We start from the raw sequence: 17,919 nt of genomic DNA on the forward strand, positions 1-17,919 counted from the left end.
GATCCTCTGAGGCTGTGGAGAGAGTCTAATTGTGGTTTTAAAAGAAAACATGAATCATCAGCGTGCAAATACACCTTAGTTTTTAAGCCACGGATTTGTAATCCCTTAATATTATTGTTTGATCTAATCTTAACAGCTAACATTTCGATGGCAATAATAAATAGATATGCCAATAATGGACAACCTTGTTTTACTCCTCTAGATAGTTTAAAACTTTGAGATGTAGCCATTCTTTACTATTTTACACCTAGGGTTACTATACATAACTTTAACCCATTTTATAAGAGATTCCCCAAAATTGAAATATTCTAGGAATTTATATATAAACTCCAGTCGTACTTTATCAAAAGCCTTTTCAAAATCAGCTATGAAAACCAGGCCCGGTGTCCCCGATATTTCATAGTAGTCTATTGTTTCCAGTACTTGTCTTATTATCTCCAATGTATCGGCCATGCAAAAAACCTGTCTGATTAGGATGAATAATACTGACAATACTTTTTTTAATTCTATGTGCCAAGTATTTTGCTAGGATTTTTGCATCCCAACACTGAAGTGTAAGAGGTCTCCAATTTTTTAAATGGACTGGATCTTTATATATATACCACTTGGGTCCTGTTTCAGTAATAATATCAGACCTTCTTGTTGCGTGTCTGATAATCTACCATTTATATAGGGGTGGTTAAAACATGCTAATAATGGTCCTCTGAGTATATCAAAAAAAGGTTTGTATTCTTCCACTGGTATGCCATCCAGCCCTGGAGCTTTCCCAGCCTTAAAGGCTTTAATTGCATCAAGAAGTTCCTCCTCTGTAATTTGGCCTTCACATGAGTCTTTCTGTACAGATGTTCATTTGACATTATTATTAGGGAAAAAATCCATACAATTAGTTTCAGCTAGTGGAGATGGAGGAGACAAACGAAAACATATTCTTAAAGTACTTTACTTCCTCTTTCAAAATATCATTCCATGAATCATGCGTGACTCCATTTGTAACAAGTTTTAATACAATTATTTTGGTAGCATTTCTATATTGAAGATTGAAAAAGAATTTGGTGCATTTGTCCTCATTCCATCCAGTTTGCTTTATTTTTTATAATATATTACACTGGATCTTTCTTGAATAAGTTCCTCCATTTCTTTTTGTTTTTCCTCTAACTTATTCTGTGCCTCTATGGTCGTTTTTATTGCTATCTATCTGTACTGTTAGTCCTTCAATTTCCTTTGTTAATATGGACTCTTGGTCTAAATTGCTTTTGTTTTATAGATGAGTACTGAATTGCATGGCCTGTAAAGGCACATTTAAAAGTGTCCCATACAATAAGGGGCTCTGCTGTACCTATGTTATGTCTGAAAAAGTCAGTTATAAATTCTTCTGTCCTAGTTCTAAACAATGTATCATCTAGTAGGCTTTGGTTAAATTTCCAATATCCTCGCCCACTGGGAATTCTGTAAGAGTAATATATATGCCAATTATGTGTTGATCCGACCGCATTCTGTCCCCATCAACACTTTTACTTTTGGTGCCAGAGAGAGTGGCATAAGAAAGTAGTCAAGACGACTAGCTTGATTAATCCTCCGCCATGTATATCTCACTAGGTCAGGGTATTTAAGTCTCCATATATCCACTAATTCCAATATAGCCATGACATTCATGATTTCTGAGGGTGATAGTTTGTAGTGTGATTTCCTTTCCGGTCCATAGAGGTATTTAAGACCGTATTAAAATCTCCCACCATAATAATAGAGTCTAGTGTTGCTTGTAGAGTTGATAAATTCTTATATATATTTTCAAAGAAGCTTGGATCGTCATTATTTGGACCATATAGGTTAATAAGCCATATCTGTTAATTGTCCAATAACATATTTAAAATAATCCATCTACCTTGATGATCTGTTTGGACAATTTGGATCAAAATTACTGTTAATTAAAACCATCACCCTTTTTGAATTTCTTTGCCCATGGGAGAAATATATTTTGCCCCCCGTTCTTTTTCCACAAAACTTAATCTAAAATTGTTGAATGGGTTTCCTGTAAACAATAGATATTATATTCCTTCTCTTTTATCCAGGTAAATACTGATCGTCTTTTATTATTATCTGCTAGCAATTACAATTGTAACTGGCTATACTTATTTCACCACTTACCATAATGAGACACAACTTTAAATTATATTTATGAAAATATATGTTTGTAAACGTACCATTAAAAAGTAACATGATGATTGTCTATATAGCTGTACCATGATATGTGCATTGCTACTAAGTAAACCTCCAATTGGTCCCCACTATTCCACCCGCTAAAAGCCCTCCTCATTCCGAGTTGGGTTGTCATCCCAATGCCTGGCAGACCACCTCCGAGCCCCGTATCCCATAGCCCTGAAGAGACTGGGATCCATCCTTCAAAAAGAGCACACAGTGCCATTTACAGAACAGAAGTAGATCAACCGCCAAATGTATTTCCATCGCCCTCACCTCGATCTGTATTTTATATATATATATATATTTTTTTTATGGCTATATATATATATATATATATTTTTTTTTTTATGGCTATATATATATATATATATATATATATATATATATATTTTAAAATCCTGTTTCTTATTTTCCATAATTAGCTATTAATATTTGTAGTAATGTAGGCAATTTATGCAAAGAATTTTTACCTCTCACCAGTCTCGCCATTACTAAAATTACATTACAAGCAATTATTATATTAGCAAACAATTATTGTGAATCATCCTATATTGTCCCTAACATCTTTTACTCCTTCGCAACAGTTGTGGGATACGCACATACACTCATACACACTCAACCCTTTCCCCCCACACAACCATAGGCTCACATTCTCAATAGTTGCACAATCCCAGAGCCCAACTCAAGAAAGGTCATGATTTACAGATGCATATACAGTTGCAGCTGTATGAGAAGGCCTGCAAGACTGTGCAAAAAAATGGGCAAAAATTGAAAGATTTTATTAACCATTGTCACGTCCTAGATGATAGAGGTCAAATGTACACCTTTCCCCTGAAACACCCACAACACGGTCCCCCGTATTGACCATATTCCCAAGCATCTCCATGTAGTCAGACTTTTGATTTTGTGCCACCAGGGCCACAATAATATACCCCCTCACTGAATGTCTGAGTGTGACTCCCTCCCCATGGGTTACTGCAGCTAGTGTTGCCAGCACTGCCACTGCCTGGGTGGGGGCACCCCACCGGAATTCCCACCGGCTAGGTACAAGGTCGTCAAGGTTCTCATTAGCAGCCTTGAATTTCCTTGTATAGTATGCTCTCCCTTTAGGGGGCTTTGGCTTTGCAGGACCAACCCTGCCAAGCAGGCTCAGAATCTTGAGGGGGCAGTGCTGCTCTAGGTCTCTGACCGCATTTTGGCTGCATACAGACCGCTTACAGCAGGCCCATAAAACAGTTAAGGACTTCTCCTTAGTATCTGGGTCAATCAGGTGGGTGTATAGGGTTGTGGACCGTTCCATCAATATAGGATCATAAATAAGTAAATTAGATATAATTTATTTTAAAAATGTAGTTCCCCATGATAGGAGAATAAATAAATAAATGTATAATTCATTATAAAAAGTATATCCATCATCTGAACATTGAAAGTTCTCTCACACACAGCAATACATTGGTTCTGAGATAAGCAACCATTTCCTTTCTCACTCAACACCACACTTTCCCAAACATAACAAAACAAATTTAAACACCATCCACACATGGATTCAATTGTTTCTCACCCTTCTACACACAATACTTTGTGACAAAGTGAAAACAGGCTTTTAGGAATGTTTGCAAAGTTATCGAAAAATGAAATACTGAAATATCTCAATTACTACATAAGTATTCACACACCTGAGTCAATACTTTGTAGAAGCAAGCACCTTTGGTGGCGATTACATCTCTGAGTCCTCTTGGGTATGTCTATCAGCTTTGCACATCTGGATTTGGGGATTTTCTCAAGCTCTGTTAAGTTAGATTGGGTGCGATGGTGAACAGCAATCAAGCCTTTCCAGATTTTCAATGAGATTCAAGTCTGGGCTTTGGCTGGGACACAGACTTCACATTCTTGTTCTGAAGCCATTTCAACATTGATTTGGTTGTATTCTTTGGGTCATTGTCCTGTTAATGTAAATCTTCACCCCCGGTCTATCATTTGCACTCTGAAACAGGTTCTCATCAAGGATTTGCCTGTATTTGGCTCCATTTGTTGTTCTCTCTATCCTTACCAGTTCCTGCCTCTGAAAAACATCCCCATTGCCTGATGCTGCTACCACCATGTTTAATGGTAGGGTGTTAAAATGATGAGTGATGAGCTGTGCCTGGTTCTCCAGACATAGAGCTTTCCATTCAGGCCAAATAGTTACATTTCTGTCTCATCGACCACAGAATCCTTTGCCTTATGCGCCGTCTTTCACGTGCCTTTCTGTAAACTCCAGGTGTTTCGTTATGTGTCTTTTTCTCAGGAGTGGCTTCCATCTGGCCACTCTCCCATGAAGCACAGATGGGTCAAATGCTGTAGAGACAGTTGTCCTTCTGGCAGGTTCTCCCATCTCAACCAAGGAACTCTGTAGTTCTGTTAGAGTGGTCATTGGGACAGCCAGCTCTAAGCAGAGTCTGGGTAGTTCCATATTTTTTCAATTTCTGCTCTGACTAGCGCCGTCAAATGTGGGACCTTAAAGAAACACCTGTCTATGTAACTCATGCCCAAACAATTGAATTGGCCACAGGTGGACTCTTAAGTTGCAAGGATGATCGAAGGAAATTGGATGCACCTGAGGGGTGTGAATAATTATGTAAATTAGATCTGTATTTTATTTTAAATAAATGTGTAAAAAGTTCTAAAAACATGTTTTCCCTTCGTCGTTATGGGGTATTGTGTGTAGTTGGGTGAGGAAAAAGTATTTTGAATTCAGGCTGTAACACAATGTGGAATAAGTCAAGGGGTATGAATACTTTCTGAAGGCACTACAATTGACTCAACAACCAAAAACACAGTACCTTGCAAAAGTATTCAGACCCCTTGGATTTTTGACATTTTGTTACAAAGTGGGATTAAAATGTCATTTTTTTGTCAACAATCTATATAAAAGACTAATGTCAAAGTGGATAACAAATGATCAACTAAAATATAGTGGTGGCATAAGCATTCAGACCCTTTGTTTAGGTAAGCATAAATTAGTTCAGGAGTAAAACTTGGCTTAACAAATCACTTGTTAGATGGACTCACTCGGTGTGAAATAATAGGTTGACATGATTTTTGAACGACTAGCCCTTCCTCTGCCTCCCATACATACGACATCTGTAAGGTCCCTCAGTTAAGTATTGAATTTCATGCACAGATTCAACTACAAAGAGCAGGGAGCTTTTCGAAAGCCTCATAAAGAAGGGCAGCGATTGATAGATGGCTAACAATAAATCAGACACTGAATATCTCTTTAACCATAGTGTAGTTAATAATTATGCTGTGGATTATGTATTAAACCATCCAGACACATCAAAAGATAGTCGTACTTCTGAATTGAGCTCCAGGACAGGAATGAAACTGCTCAGGGATGTTACCATGAGGCCATTGGTGATTTTACAACTGCTTCAATGGCTGTGACGGGAGAAAAACATTGAGTGAAAAGAACAGAAATGTACAGAATAAAAATGCATGCATCTTGTATGCAACAAGGCACTAATGTAATACTGCAAAGAAAACACAGCAAAGGTCTAAATGTAAAGCCAGCACAACACATCACTGAGTAACTGCCTCCTTACTTTCAAGCATGGTGGTGGCTGCATCATGGTATCGATATGCTTGTCATTGGAAAATACTGGGGAGTTTTTCAGGATAAAAAGAAATGGGATGGAGCTAAGCACAGGCAAAATCTCAGAGAATGGGAGGAATTCAGCAGGACAATAACATACCACAGAAGGCCAAATCCTCACTGGAGTTGCTTACCAAGACAATGTTCCTGAGTGGCCAAGTTAGTTGACATAAATCTCCTTGAAAATCTAGGGCAAGAGTTGATCATTCCTGTCTAGCTATGAGCCGCAACATCTTGATCGAGCATGAAGAATTTTATAAAGAATAATAGGCAAATATTGCACAATGCAGGTGTGGAAAACTCTTAAGAGACTTACCCAAGAAGATGCACAGCTGTAATCGATGCCAAAAGGTGTTTCTAACATGTATTGATTCAGGGAGCTGAATAGTTATGCAACTTAGACTATATGTCATTACATTTGAATGAATCTTTAAAAAAAAAAAAAAAATCCACTTTGACAAAGTACTGTGTAGACTGTTGACCAAAAAAATGTAATCCCCATTTAACAATTAAACGTGAAGAAATCCAAGGGATCAAAACTTCTGCGAGTTAATTTAAGCTTTCTTAATAAACCAGAAAATCTGAAATTATTTCTGGTTGTTTATCAAAGTTATCTGGCTAACTCATCGATACTGCTTTGTAGTATTCCCACAGGCATTCTTGTATGCAAACACACAAATACAAAAACCACGAGAAACAGTCTCTCCGTTGAGTCATTTATTTGTAAGGCACCATAGACATTTCCTTACTGCCGAGCGCTTCTTTCAGTCATGTTGTGTAGTCAATGTTTCTGTTTGGTTGGTTTACATTAGATGGGACTTTTTCCCCGCCATGTCTTTTCTTTTAAATGAAGCTATAAGTATTGGTTTTTCATAAACACAGATGACATACATTATCGCCAAGTACACACTTATGAAGTTTCACATATAACGACAAAATAAAGAGTTTTAAAAATGACATTTACAAAGCTCAACAAGGAGGCGACATTTCCTCAGCATTGTCAAGGGGGCAGGAGAGGAGGGGGGGGGGGGGGGGGGGGGGGGGGTATTGGATAGTACCTCTTCCCATAGCACATCACATAATACACACGCTACACTGAAACGTCGTCTTCCATCACACGCATACACACTAAAAGCAGCTTTGAAACATACAAAAATGCTTAAAAAAGTATATATGTATATTGATATAGTTATATAAATGGGCCCTTCACAACAGAAACACACAAACCATTCATGTCCGAGTTTTGCTCTAAATTCAATCAAACCTGCAATAGCAAAGTTTAGTGTCTTGGTTTACAAACTACTGCCCGAAAACACACTTATTCTGAAAACTTGAAGCATCTACCTGTGAGGGGAGTCTACCTGGCAGTAGTAGTAGGTTTTTAGGGTCCTGTGATTTTAATTAACCCATTGGGGGGGGAATAGTCTGTGTAAATACTGTAATGGGGTTTGATTGAATACAGCCCTGGGTCTGGTTTGGCTTTGGTGTGGCATTGCTGCCACCTACTGTCCTGGAGAAGAACTAAAGCTTATCGCCTTGAATTAGAAAGACAGTTATGCGTCTGAGGGTAGGTAATAGGTTAGTGCGCTACAGCTGTGTTCAACGGTTTGGCACCATGCTCGCTCACCACACATTCTAGCTCCAAGTGCTATGCTAACCAACAGAACGACATATACAAATGTATTCCTCTCCCTTTCCACCAATAGGATCTGATCTGAATGAGCACATGATTGATGTGAAGTTTAGGTCCCGTTAGATTTAGGCCCCGTCCAGGATCAACCCTTACCCCTCGGACACTTCCTGTCTAGGGGAAAGTGCTTAGGGGCTAGGGGTTGATTTGGGACTGGACCATAGACTTGGTCAGTTAAGAGAGTGGACAGACAGGGGTGGGAGGGAGAATACGAAAGGTGGTTCATAAAAATAAAACTTAAGTTTGCACACACACACACACACACAGAGACACACACTCTAGCTCCTATCACTTTTACACTCGACTGTCTTATTCAAGTGGCCCTTTCAGATCACTGTCTGTGAGATCAGTGAGCAGAGTTAGCAGTAACTCTGCAGACAAATCAGCAGAGACCTACAGGAGGAAGTTGTCCCTAGACACTGATCAAAGGTCAGTAATGTTTTGATCGTTTAAATCTGAGCTTAAGGGCAACTTCTACTAGGAGAAGAGGAACAGAGGTCAGGGTTAAAGGGTTAGAGCTAAGATGGGACCAAGTCACAATTTTGCAAGTCTCAAGTTTTAAGCTTTGAGTCAAGTCCCAAGAAATAACAGGCATGTCTCAAGTCAAGTCCCACAGCTCAGGTCGAGTCAAGTCACAAGTCCCTAATTTTGGGTTTCGAGTCCTCAAGTCAATGGCATAAAACACTTAACGTTTTATGCCAATTTCATTGCAACTGCACAGTCTTTCAAACCGAACACAACGATTTTTGGGACTGATCCAGATGTCCTGATGCAGAGGTGGCACCACAGGTTCCAGTGGTGGGGCAAATAGTTTTCCCTGGGGCTTGGACCTTTCCCTAATCTGGTAACCTAACCAGGTATAAAGACTTTATAGGGTATGACAGTCAATCAGTTGTCAAAAGGTTTTTATATGGACAATGTTGTTTTTATAACGCCTGGCCCTAGGGAGGATGAAAACCCCTGTCAAACTGCAGCAACCCTGTACTTGTTCACATGAATTATATTTAAAAAACTAGACTAACAGGGGTTTCCTCTACAGACAACAATTGCAATTGGACATTACAACTCACAGGGCTAGGCTTGCTTTATGCAGGTTTGCATCGTGTAGGACTCTGCAACTTTAAAATCTGAATTAACTCACACAATCCATGTAAATCAGTAGTGTTTGATTCATTTCAGTTAATAGTTTTGGATTGAAAAGGTCAAGGTTGCCTAGCCAGTCCAAGTTTGAATTTAGCTTAAACCAAATTTGATCACATTCACATTTTCTCCCAACACAAATAAATGGTCTATAAAATAGGCTACATAACATTACCACCTGGTTGTTGTCAGTAGCCTAGTTGATCAGACTGAGAAGTCAAATCGTTTTCTTCCCCTACAGTTCAGGTGTAGGCTGCTGTAACATTTCTGTTAAGAGTTGTTGTTTTTGTTTGTTGGGAGTGATGTGTTATCACGTTTGCTAAATAAATACCGCAGGACAGTGGAGAGCGGGGCGCTTCATAAATTGTCAAGTCATAAAATGTCCAAGTCACGTGACTCGAGTCCACATCTCTGGGTTAGAGGTCAGGGTAGTATCTGTTGGCAATGGGTTGTCAGCAGCAACAGTGAACAGAGGAGAGGAAAGGAAAAGAGGAAGGAGTCAGACAGAGGAGACCTGTCCAACAGGCTTGGTGACGAACTGATTTGATGATAATAGAAGATGAAAAAGGATAAGAAAGTGATGGAGTGGAGGCCCAGAGAGTAACTAAAGACCCGAACCACAGGGTGACACCTACTGTATGAACACTCAACTCACCCCCCCCCCCCCCCCCCCCCCCACCTAACCCTCCCACAGTAGATCCACTCCTGGTTGTCCATCAGTCCAACTTGTCTCACCCCTCTCTCCACTCCACCATCAGTCGGACTTGTCTCCGTCCTCTTCCCTCTGTTCTCTCTCTGCTGCGTCTCTGGCCTTGTCTTCTTTAGCCAGCTGGGCCTGAGCCTGGTGGGGAGGAGACCAGAGAACAAAACACAAGGAGTGGAAGAAAGCCGTGAACTGTCATGAGTGTGTTACCTGCCAGGGGGGTGCGTGCGTGCGTGTGCGTTACCTGCTAGGGGGGTGCGTGCGTGTGTGTGTGTTACCTGCTAGGGGGGTGCGTGTGTGTGCGTTACCTGCTAGGGGGGTGCGTGCGTGTGTGTGTGTGTGTTACCTGCTAGGGGGGTGCATGCGTGTGTGTGTGTGTGTGTTACCTGCTAGGGGGGTGCATGCGCGTGTGTGTGTTACCTGCTAGGGGGGTGCATGCGCGTGTGTGTGCGCGTTACCTGCTAGGGGGGTGCATGCACGTGTGTGTGCGCGTTACCTGCTAGGGGGGTGCGTGTGTGTGTGCATTTTATACAAGGAAAACATGTTGCGCCTAAATAGAAAAATGTAGGTGCGCACACAAAGAAATGCAGGCGCACATTGAAAAGTAGTGGAGGTAGTTTTAATTGTCTCTAGGGCTGGCAAAATGAGCTTTTTATCATGTAACCACATCTCATCTCTTCTGAAATATTCACCTGCCTATTCACAGCCGACTGAAGTGTTGTTTGTTGGTCTTGATGAGATGTGCTTTTTGACACTTTGTGTTTAACATTTCTCAACATCTCAGGCACTACATCAACATATGTCAAAAAGACAGAGGAAGATAAGTCTTTCTAATGACATCAACCAATTCTTAGACAATTTAGTATGGAATGCCTACTCCTAATTGGTTAAAATTATAAGTAGGCATTCCATACTAAATTGTCTAAGAATTGGTTGAGAATGTCATTGGAAACACTAATCTTCCTGTCTTTTTGACTACAAAACATTAAAAAAGCGTTATTTTCACACATGTTGATGTTGGGGTGGAGCTGGAGATGATGAATTTGAAGTAAACATTTTTGACATTTCCCTTTAAGTGAGGATTCCCCACCACAAAGCTAGAATGCTGCCTTGTAAGTATTGGTTCAGCCTTACAATACTTGTAAAACATAAACTTTCATTCGCCTCCAAACTCTCCAAGCTTTTTCCTCACTGTTCGATGTACTTGTATGCTTCCCGCTGGCAGTGGCTAGCAGAGCAACGTCGACGCTAACGTCACTATTAGTGCTAGCGAAAGCTTCCTCGTCTTGTGTTGCTGGTGGCTTGACGACCATGGGCTCAGCCACATCCACATCAGTATCACTGGTAGACACATCGGGCTTCTGTTGTTGTAAAGCTGCAATATGTCACTTTTTGGGTGACTCGACCAAATTTACATAGAAAAGTGGAGTTATAGACCTGACATTCTCAACGAAAGCAAATCGAAGAAGCGGTAGATCCGTTCTATGATTCCCGTTCTTAAGTTTCTTTTTTGCATCTTTCATGTTCAGTTTTGTTCACCAGCTTCAAAACAATGAAAATACAATGTTTGGTTATGGAAAATATATTTCACAGAAAATATATTACATTGTACAATGATTCTGTACACTACTTGTTTGTTTTGCCACAAACTGAAATGAGGCGAACGGTTAACATTTTTGCAACCAAGCGGAGCGATTTCCTCATAGTACACCTTTAAAATAAAATGTGATCCTCTTCATCCTTCTCCTGACAGAAGCGAATGCAGATCCTCTCAAGGTTGCGTTTCCAGCCTACTGAGGTAGTTCCAGCCTCTGACTACATTATGCTACGATTGGCTCGTTGAGCTGCGTGTTGCATTATGGTATTCGTAGTTCTTCGTGTGATTACCAACCATAAAATAGCAGAAATACTACAACCACGGCAGTATTGGTTCTGGGGGTTTAAGTCCCCACTTGGATACATCACTTTGACCGTTTAGTGCATATTTATTTTTAGTCACATACGCGAGTGAAATGGTCACAATGTAGAGCCCTGGAGGTGCGCGTGTCGCCCGTGCGAGGTGTGCGTGTCGCCCGTGCGAGGTGTGCGTGTCGCCCGTGCGAGGTGTGCGTGTCGCCCGTGCGAGGTGTGCGTGTCGCCCGTGCGAGGTGTGCGTGTCGCCCGTGCGAGGTGTGCGTGTCGCCCGTGCGAGGTGTGCGTGTCGCCCGTGTGAGGTGTGCGTGTGGCCCGTGCGAGGTGTGCGTGTCGCCCGTGCGAGGTGTGCGTGCGTGTGTCGCCCGTGCGAGGTGTGCGTGCGTGTGTCGCCCGTGCGAGGTGTGCGTGCGTGTGTCGCCCGTGCGAGGTGTGCGTGCGTGTGTCGCCCGTGCGAGGTGTGCGTGTGTGTCGCCCGTGCGAGGTGTGTGTGTGTCGCCCGTGCGAGGTGTGTGTGTGTCGCCCGTGCGAGGTGTGCGTGTCGCCCGTGCGAGGTGTGCGTGTCGCCCGTGCGAGGTGTGCGTGTTGCCCGTGCGAGGTGTGCGTGTTGCCCGTGCGAGGTGTGCGTGTTGCCCGTGCGAGGTGTGTGTGTTGCCCGTGCGAGGTGTGTGTGTTGCCCGTGCGAGGTGTGTGTGTTGCCCGTGCGAGGTGTGTGTGTTGCCCGTGCGAGGTGTGTGTGTTGCCCGTGCGAGTTGTGTGTGTTGCCCGTGCGAGTTGTGTGTGTTGCCCGTGCGAGTTGTGTGTGTTGCCCGTGTGAGGTGTGTGTGTTGCCCGTGTGAGGTGTGTGTGTGTTTCCCGTGTGAGGTGTGTGTCGCCCGGGTCAGGTGTGTGTGTGTGTGTGTGTGTGTGTGTGTGTGTGTGTGTGTGTGTGTGTGTGTCGCCCGGGTCAGGTGTGTGTGTGTGTCGCCCGGGTCAGGTGTGTGTGTGTGTGTGTGTCGCCCGGGTCAGGTGTGTGTGTGTGTGTGCGTGTCGCCCAGGTCAGGTGTGTGTGTGTGTGTGTTACCTGTGCATGTGCTGCCTGTGAGTGGGAGTGCGAGGCCAGGATGGAGGACAGGGACATCAGTCCGGCGCTGGAGGTTGGAGGGAGGCTGGGAGCAGACAGACCCATGGGGAGAGGGGCCATCGTGGGGAGGCCCAAGCCCTGGAGCTGAGATAACTGGTGCACCTGGAGCTGCTGCTAAACGCACAGACAGATACACATGGTTATATACACACATATTCATACACAAGTCATATACGCACGGTTAACACACACACACCAGCCTACCCGTATGATAGAGTTCATCTCAGGAGGAGTGACCTGCTTGGCTCTCTCTATGGCCCCTAGGACCTGCTGCTGGTGCTGCAACACACACACCCAAACACATTTAGCTATTGTACAGAATTAAATAGATTGACATCGTACAGCACGCTGACATGGGATTATGTTATCCTAAGAAAAAGTATGTGTAGAGAGGAGAGTGTAATACCTCTTGAGATAGGTAGGGGAGAACCTGAGCACAGATCCCGTTTAGTCTCTTCACGATCTCAGCCTGGGGAGAAGAGACAGACCGACAGTCAGAATCATAGAGATAGAGGTTTCTAGTGCCGAAAGCCCGTTTTAGCATGGGCAGCGCCATTGAAGACACTCACCATTTTGAAGTAGTCAACTGAGTGGTACTTCCTATGGGTTAAGGAAGGATCACAAAATTCCATCCAGGTCATCAGGAGGGATCAAGCCAATGAATTATACTCGTGAGGAAACATTACATTACAGCAGGTGGCAGTAAATCACCAACCTTGGCTTTATATCGTTTCAAACAACACAGTCTTGGTGGCCGTGTGCACCCTTTCAGTTTGTTTACCAACTCAGAAGTAGTAGAAGAAAATGTACTACTTCAAAATGGAGATGGACTCAATGGTGCCAACGCGCTCACAGATGCCATAATTGGAAAGATGCAATGTTGCATCCTCTAATGATCTCTATGGTCAGAATACAACACTGGCTTTACCATACAACACAGTACCAGAGAGAGAAGAGGGGGAAAGAGTGAGCGAGAGAAAATAAGTTACCTGTTTGTGCATTTCAATGTTCAGTCCATAAGACATCTCGTAGTACTGCAAAAATAAGATTTGGGGGTTTGTGACGTAACACTTTCACATACTGCAGAATTCCAAATCAATCCCTAGCCCTCAATACACTTGTGTACAGTACCAGTCAAAAGTTTGGACACACCTACTCATTCAATGGGTTCTTTATTTTTACGATTCTCTACACTGTAGAATAGTGAAGACATCAAAACTATGAAATAACCCACATGGAATCATGTAGTAACCAAAAAACTGGTTAAACAAATCAAAATATAGTTGAGATTCTTCAAAGTAGCCACCATTTTCTCAACCAGCTTCATGAGGAATGCTTTTCCAACAGTCTTGAAGGCGTTGCCACATATGCTGAGCACTTGTTGGATGCTTTTCCCTCACACTGTGGTCCAACTCATCCCAAACCATCTCTATTGGGTTGAAGTCAGGTGATTGTGGAGGCCAGGTCATCTGATGCAGCTCAACTTCTTGGTCAAATTGTCCTTACACAGCCTATTGGTGTGTTAGGTCATTGTCCTGTTGAAAAACAAATGATAGTCCCACTAAGCGCAAACTAGATGGGATGGCGTATCGCTGCAGAATGCTGTGGTAGTCATGCTGGTTAAGTGTGCTTTGAATTCTAAATAAATCACTGACAGTGTCACCAGAGAAGCACCCCCACACCACCTCCTCCATGCTTCATGCTGGGAACCACACATGCGGAGATCATCCGTTCACCTACTCTGCGTCTCACAAAGACATGGCGGTAGGAAACCAAAAATCTCCAAATTGGACTCATCAGACCAAAAGGACAGATTTCCACCAGTCTAATGTCTATTGCTTGTGTTTCTTGACCCAAGCAAGTCTCTTCTTATTGGTGTCCTTTAGTAGTGGTTTCTTTGCAGCAATTCGACCATGAAGGCCTGATTCACGCAGTCTCCTCTGAACAGTGGCTGTGGAGATGGGTCTGTTACTTGAACTCTGTGAAGCATTTATTTGGGCTGCAATTCCGAGGTGCAGTTAACTCTAATGAACTTATCCTCTGCAGCAGAGGTAACTCTGGGTCTTCCTTTCCTGTGGCCAGTTTCATCATAGCGCTTGATGGTTTTTGTGACTGCACTTGAAAAAAACTTTCAAAGTTCTTGAAATTTTCCAGATTGACTGACCTTCATGTCTGAAAGTAATGATGGACTGTCGTTTCTCTTTGCTTATTTTAGCTGTTCTTGCCATAATATGGACATGGTCTTTTACCAAATAGGGCTGTCTTCTGTATAACACCCCTAACTTGTCACAACACAACTGATTGGCTCAAACGCATTAAGAAGGAAAGAAATTCCATATAAATGTACATTTAACAAGGCACACCTGTTAATTGAAATGCATTCCAGGTGACTACCAAGAGTGTGCAAAGCTGTCATCAAGGCAAAGGGTGGCTACTTTAAAGAATCTCAAATATATTTTGATTTGTTTAACCCGTTTTTGGTTACTACATGATTCAATATGTGTTATTTCAGTTTTGATGTCTTCACTATTATTCTACAACGTAGAAAATAGTAAAAATAAAAATCCTGGAATGAGTAGGTGTGCCCAAACCTTTGACTGGTATTGTATATCTGAGAGAATTGTAGTAATGGCCAACGTGTAGGTAGGCTAAAAGTAAAAGAGGTGATGATGTCACTCACCATGATGTAATGACGCTGCATCTCTGACTTCTCACTAGCTAGCTTGTCACACTCCATCTTCAAGCTGATTGGATATATGACAACATTTGGTAAGGAACATGTCTGTGTATGCGTGAGTGCATGTTGGAATCTAAGTGCATGCAGTGTGTGTGACGTGAGTGTTTGTGGGTGTGTGTAGGTGGGTATTTTCAGTGTGTGTGAGCATGTGTGTGTTTCAGTGTTACCTATGGTATTGTGCTTGTAGGAACTGAAACTCGTCCTTGATGCGGTCGCAGGAGTCAGAGGTGGTGAACTTGAGAGGCTGGGAGGACTGGGAGGAAGCCTGGGGGATAACACAATAACAAACATACAACAGTCAGAATCCCCAAGACAACAACAAACAGTTAGACAATCAACAAGATAACAACAATCAGTGAGAAGCTGCATTTCCATCCCCTACCCTTCTCACTGACGTGTGCATTTCTTCACTCCCCTGTATGTGGGACTGTATGTTTATCAGAAGGGGCGAACACCTGGGTGTGTGATAGAAAGGGGACAGGCACGGTTTGTAACTGTGTATGTGTGTGAGACAGATGGGGGTGGTATTGTTTGTTTAGTAACAGAGGGATTGACCTCTGAGATTAACTTTATAGCAGGGAATTTTCTAGGCTTTTACTGGGGGGGATATTAGCGCAGGCTGAGAGGATGTGTGTGTCTGTGAGTATGGTCAGGGTTAGATGAGAGTTTCCAGAGGTGGCAAACTGACAAGAATGACCCCAGGCTGAGTCAGAGGCATAATCCAGCGTTGAGCTTCTCATCAAGGCCTTACTACTTCAGACTGGTGGAAGGAGGCCACCACCCAAATTACACCAGGGCTCTACAACTACCATCCTGGAGACTTACTGGCTGTGAATGCTTTTGCTCCAGCCCCTACACAAACACACTTTGTTTAGCTAATCAAGGTCCTCCTGATGAGGTGATTAGTAGGGCTGGAGCAAAAGCCTGCGCACCCAGTAGAGCACACACACTCTCCAGGAGGGGCTGGTCATCCCTGGAACTGAGAGAGGACAGGTTTATGCAGGGACAAACCCTGATAGTGTGAACTACAATCCCGGCCTAGGGGGTAGTAGGAAGCAAAAGAGAAAGAAGAAGCACAGAAATAGGCTCAACCATAACAAATTGTGTACATTCTTATTTCCCACACACTATCATCATTAGCTCACCAGTATTAATTTAAAAACCTTTAGGCCTAAATTATATAGCCACAACATCCGGTATAGCTCAGTTGATAGAGCATGGCACTTGCATCGCCAGGGTTGTGGGCTCGACTCCCTGGACCACACATACATAAAATGTGGGCATGACTAAGTCGCTTTGAATAAAATAGTCTGCTAAATGGCATATTTTATTGTATATTACATCCACTTCTGTAGTGATCCCACATGGCATAGTGGCTGGAAGTCCTTGAGACTTCAATGTAATCAAGGATCCAAATTAAAGACATCCATTGAATCATCAATCAAGGGTAACTTTTAATTATTATTGTATGAATTAACTCACTTAATTCCACATGCCCTTGAGTATTACGTTTGATTAAAAGACTGACAAGAAAAAAGTTATCTAGCTGGCAACGTTGGCTAGGCTACGTTTTATTAGCACATGTCACTTTACCTAGCTAGCTGAGATATCCCTGTTCAAATGTCACATTACTAATGAGTGGAAAACGTTTAGTATAGTATTATAGACTAGCAAAAAGGTAAACATCCATTTGCAAAGTTCACAATGAAAACTGCTGTAGTTAGTAATCTTGGTTAGCTAACGTTAGCTAGCTAAGTGGGAGCTAGCCTGGAATGTAAACAAATGCCGGGGGCGCGTGACAGACAAGCGATTGAATCCATCATCAACAACACAAATGAAAACATACCACAGCTCTATGGCCATCGTAGATATCCCCCTTTATTCTTACATGGATAACGCTGAATTGCTTATGTAGCTAACGAGAATAGCTCGAATTTAGCTATCATCTAGCTAATTATGCTAACGTTAGCTACTTACCGAGTGTCTTGATTGTGGAAACATCATGTCAATGGATTTATCGGTGTTCCTCAGCAACCAGGATAAAAATACCTAGACCCCGTTTTTGGACAACTATAGCGTCTTCCCTTTCTTGCTTTTTAGACAGCTACGTTAACGTTAAGATAAATAGCTAGCCAGCTAACGTTATCTATAACACCAGTTACCCGGTCTCGCGTAGTGATTGTTTTTTCTCCAACGTTGTTGGCTAGCTAGCGTTGGTTTTGATTTGGTTCCTTGCTAAACATTAACAAATTGTACCAACAAAGGCTGAACACCAAGACGTGCAAAGTTAGATATGGCACCGATTACTAAGAATCTTAAAATAAATCTGGGTTAGGTAGATGTTGACTAAGTCACAGCAATATCCGTTCTTGTTAGCTAACTAACTAGCTAGCAAATCTTAGCAGAGACATGCGAGCCAACATAAGTTTAGGTAGCAGATTTGTATATTGTCCAATTCCTCGTATATATTCTAGCTACTGTCAAGTGGGGCAATCGTGTCGAAAATCTGTTCTTGAAAAGCGTCTTCAATTCCACAATATGTTAGCTAGCTGGCTAGCTAATGTCCACACACAAGCCTTCACTACTAGCTGTAACCACCCCTTGCGCTACAAAATGTACGAGTCATCGATGAGCGGGCGTTACATGTGATGAGAGAATGAGGTGGCGCTCCGAAGGCCCATTTTAGATGTCAAACGTATAAAATTACAGTCTGCGGGAGTGTTGCTGCTGCCGTGTGCCCCCGGTGGAAGGTGTGCAGAACTGCCCGATTATGCACAAACAA

At 42.5% G+C, this 17,919-nt stretch overlaps 1 protein-coding gene across 2 annotated transcripts; it reads right to left on the bottom strand.

Annotated features, from left to right (window-relative positions):
• Nucleotides 1-6,535: 6,535 nt before the first annotated feature.
• LOC106574496 (TLE family member 5) lies at nucleotides 6,536-17,836 on the bottom strand. Of its 2 annotated transcripts, none has more exons than XM_014150407.3 (8): nucleotides 17,115-17,836; nucleotides 15,305-15,402; nucleotides 15,081-15,144; nucleotides 13,390-13,434; nucleotides 12,807-12,869; nucleotides 12,605-12,679; nucleotides 12,341-12,514; nucleotides 6,536-9,504 (listed from the first exon to the last, which is right to left on the bottom strand). In XM_014150407.3, the coding sequence occupies exons 1-8, from the start codon at nucleotides 17,139-17,141 to the stop codon at nucleotides 9,418-9,420; spliced, it is 633 nt and encodes a 210-aa protein (XP_014005882.1). In that variant the 5' UTR covers nucleotides 17,142-17,836; the 3' UTR covers nucleotides 6,536-9,417. The 2 variants fall into 2 exon arrangements, with proteins under 2 accessions (XP_014005882.1, XP_014005883.1); XM_014150408.3 differs by having other exon boundaries at nucleotides 12,341-12,511; nucleotides 17,115-17,833.
• Between the last annotated feature and the right edge of the window lie 83 nt (nucleotides 17,837-17,919).

Source organism: Salmo salar, chromosome 16 (assembly GCF_965601325.2).
Source record: "Salmo salar chromosome 16, fSalSal1, whole genome shotgun sequence".
Lineage (NCBI taxonomy): Eukaryota > Metazoa > Chordata > Actinopteri > Salmoniformes > Salmonidae > Salmo > Salmo salar.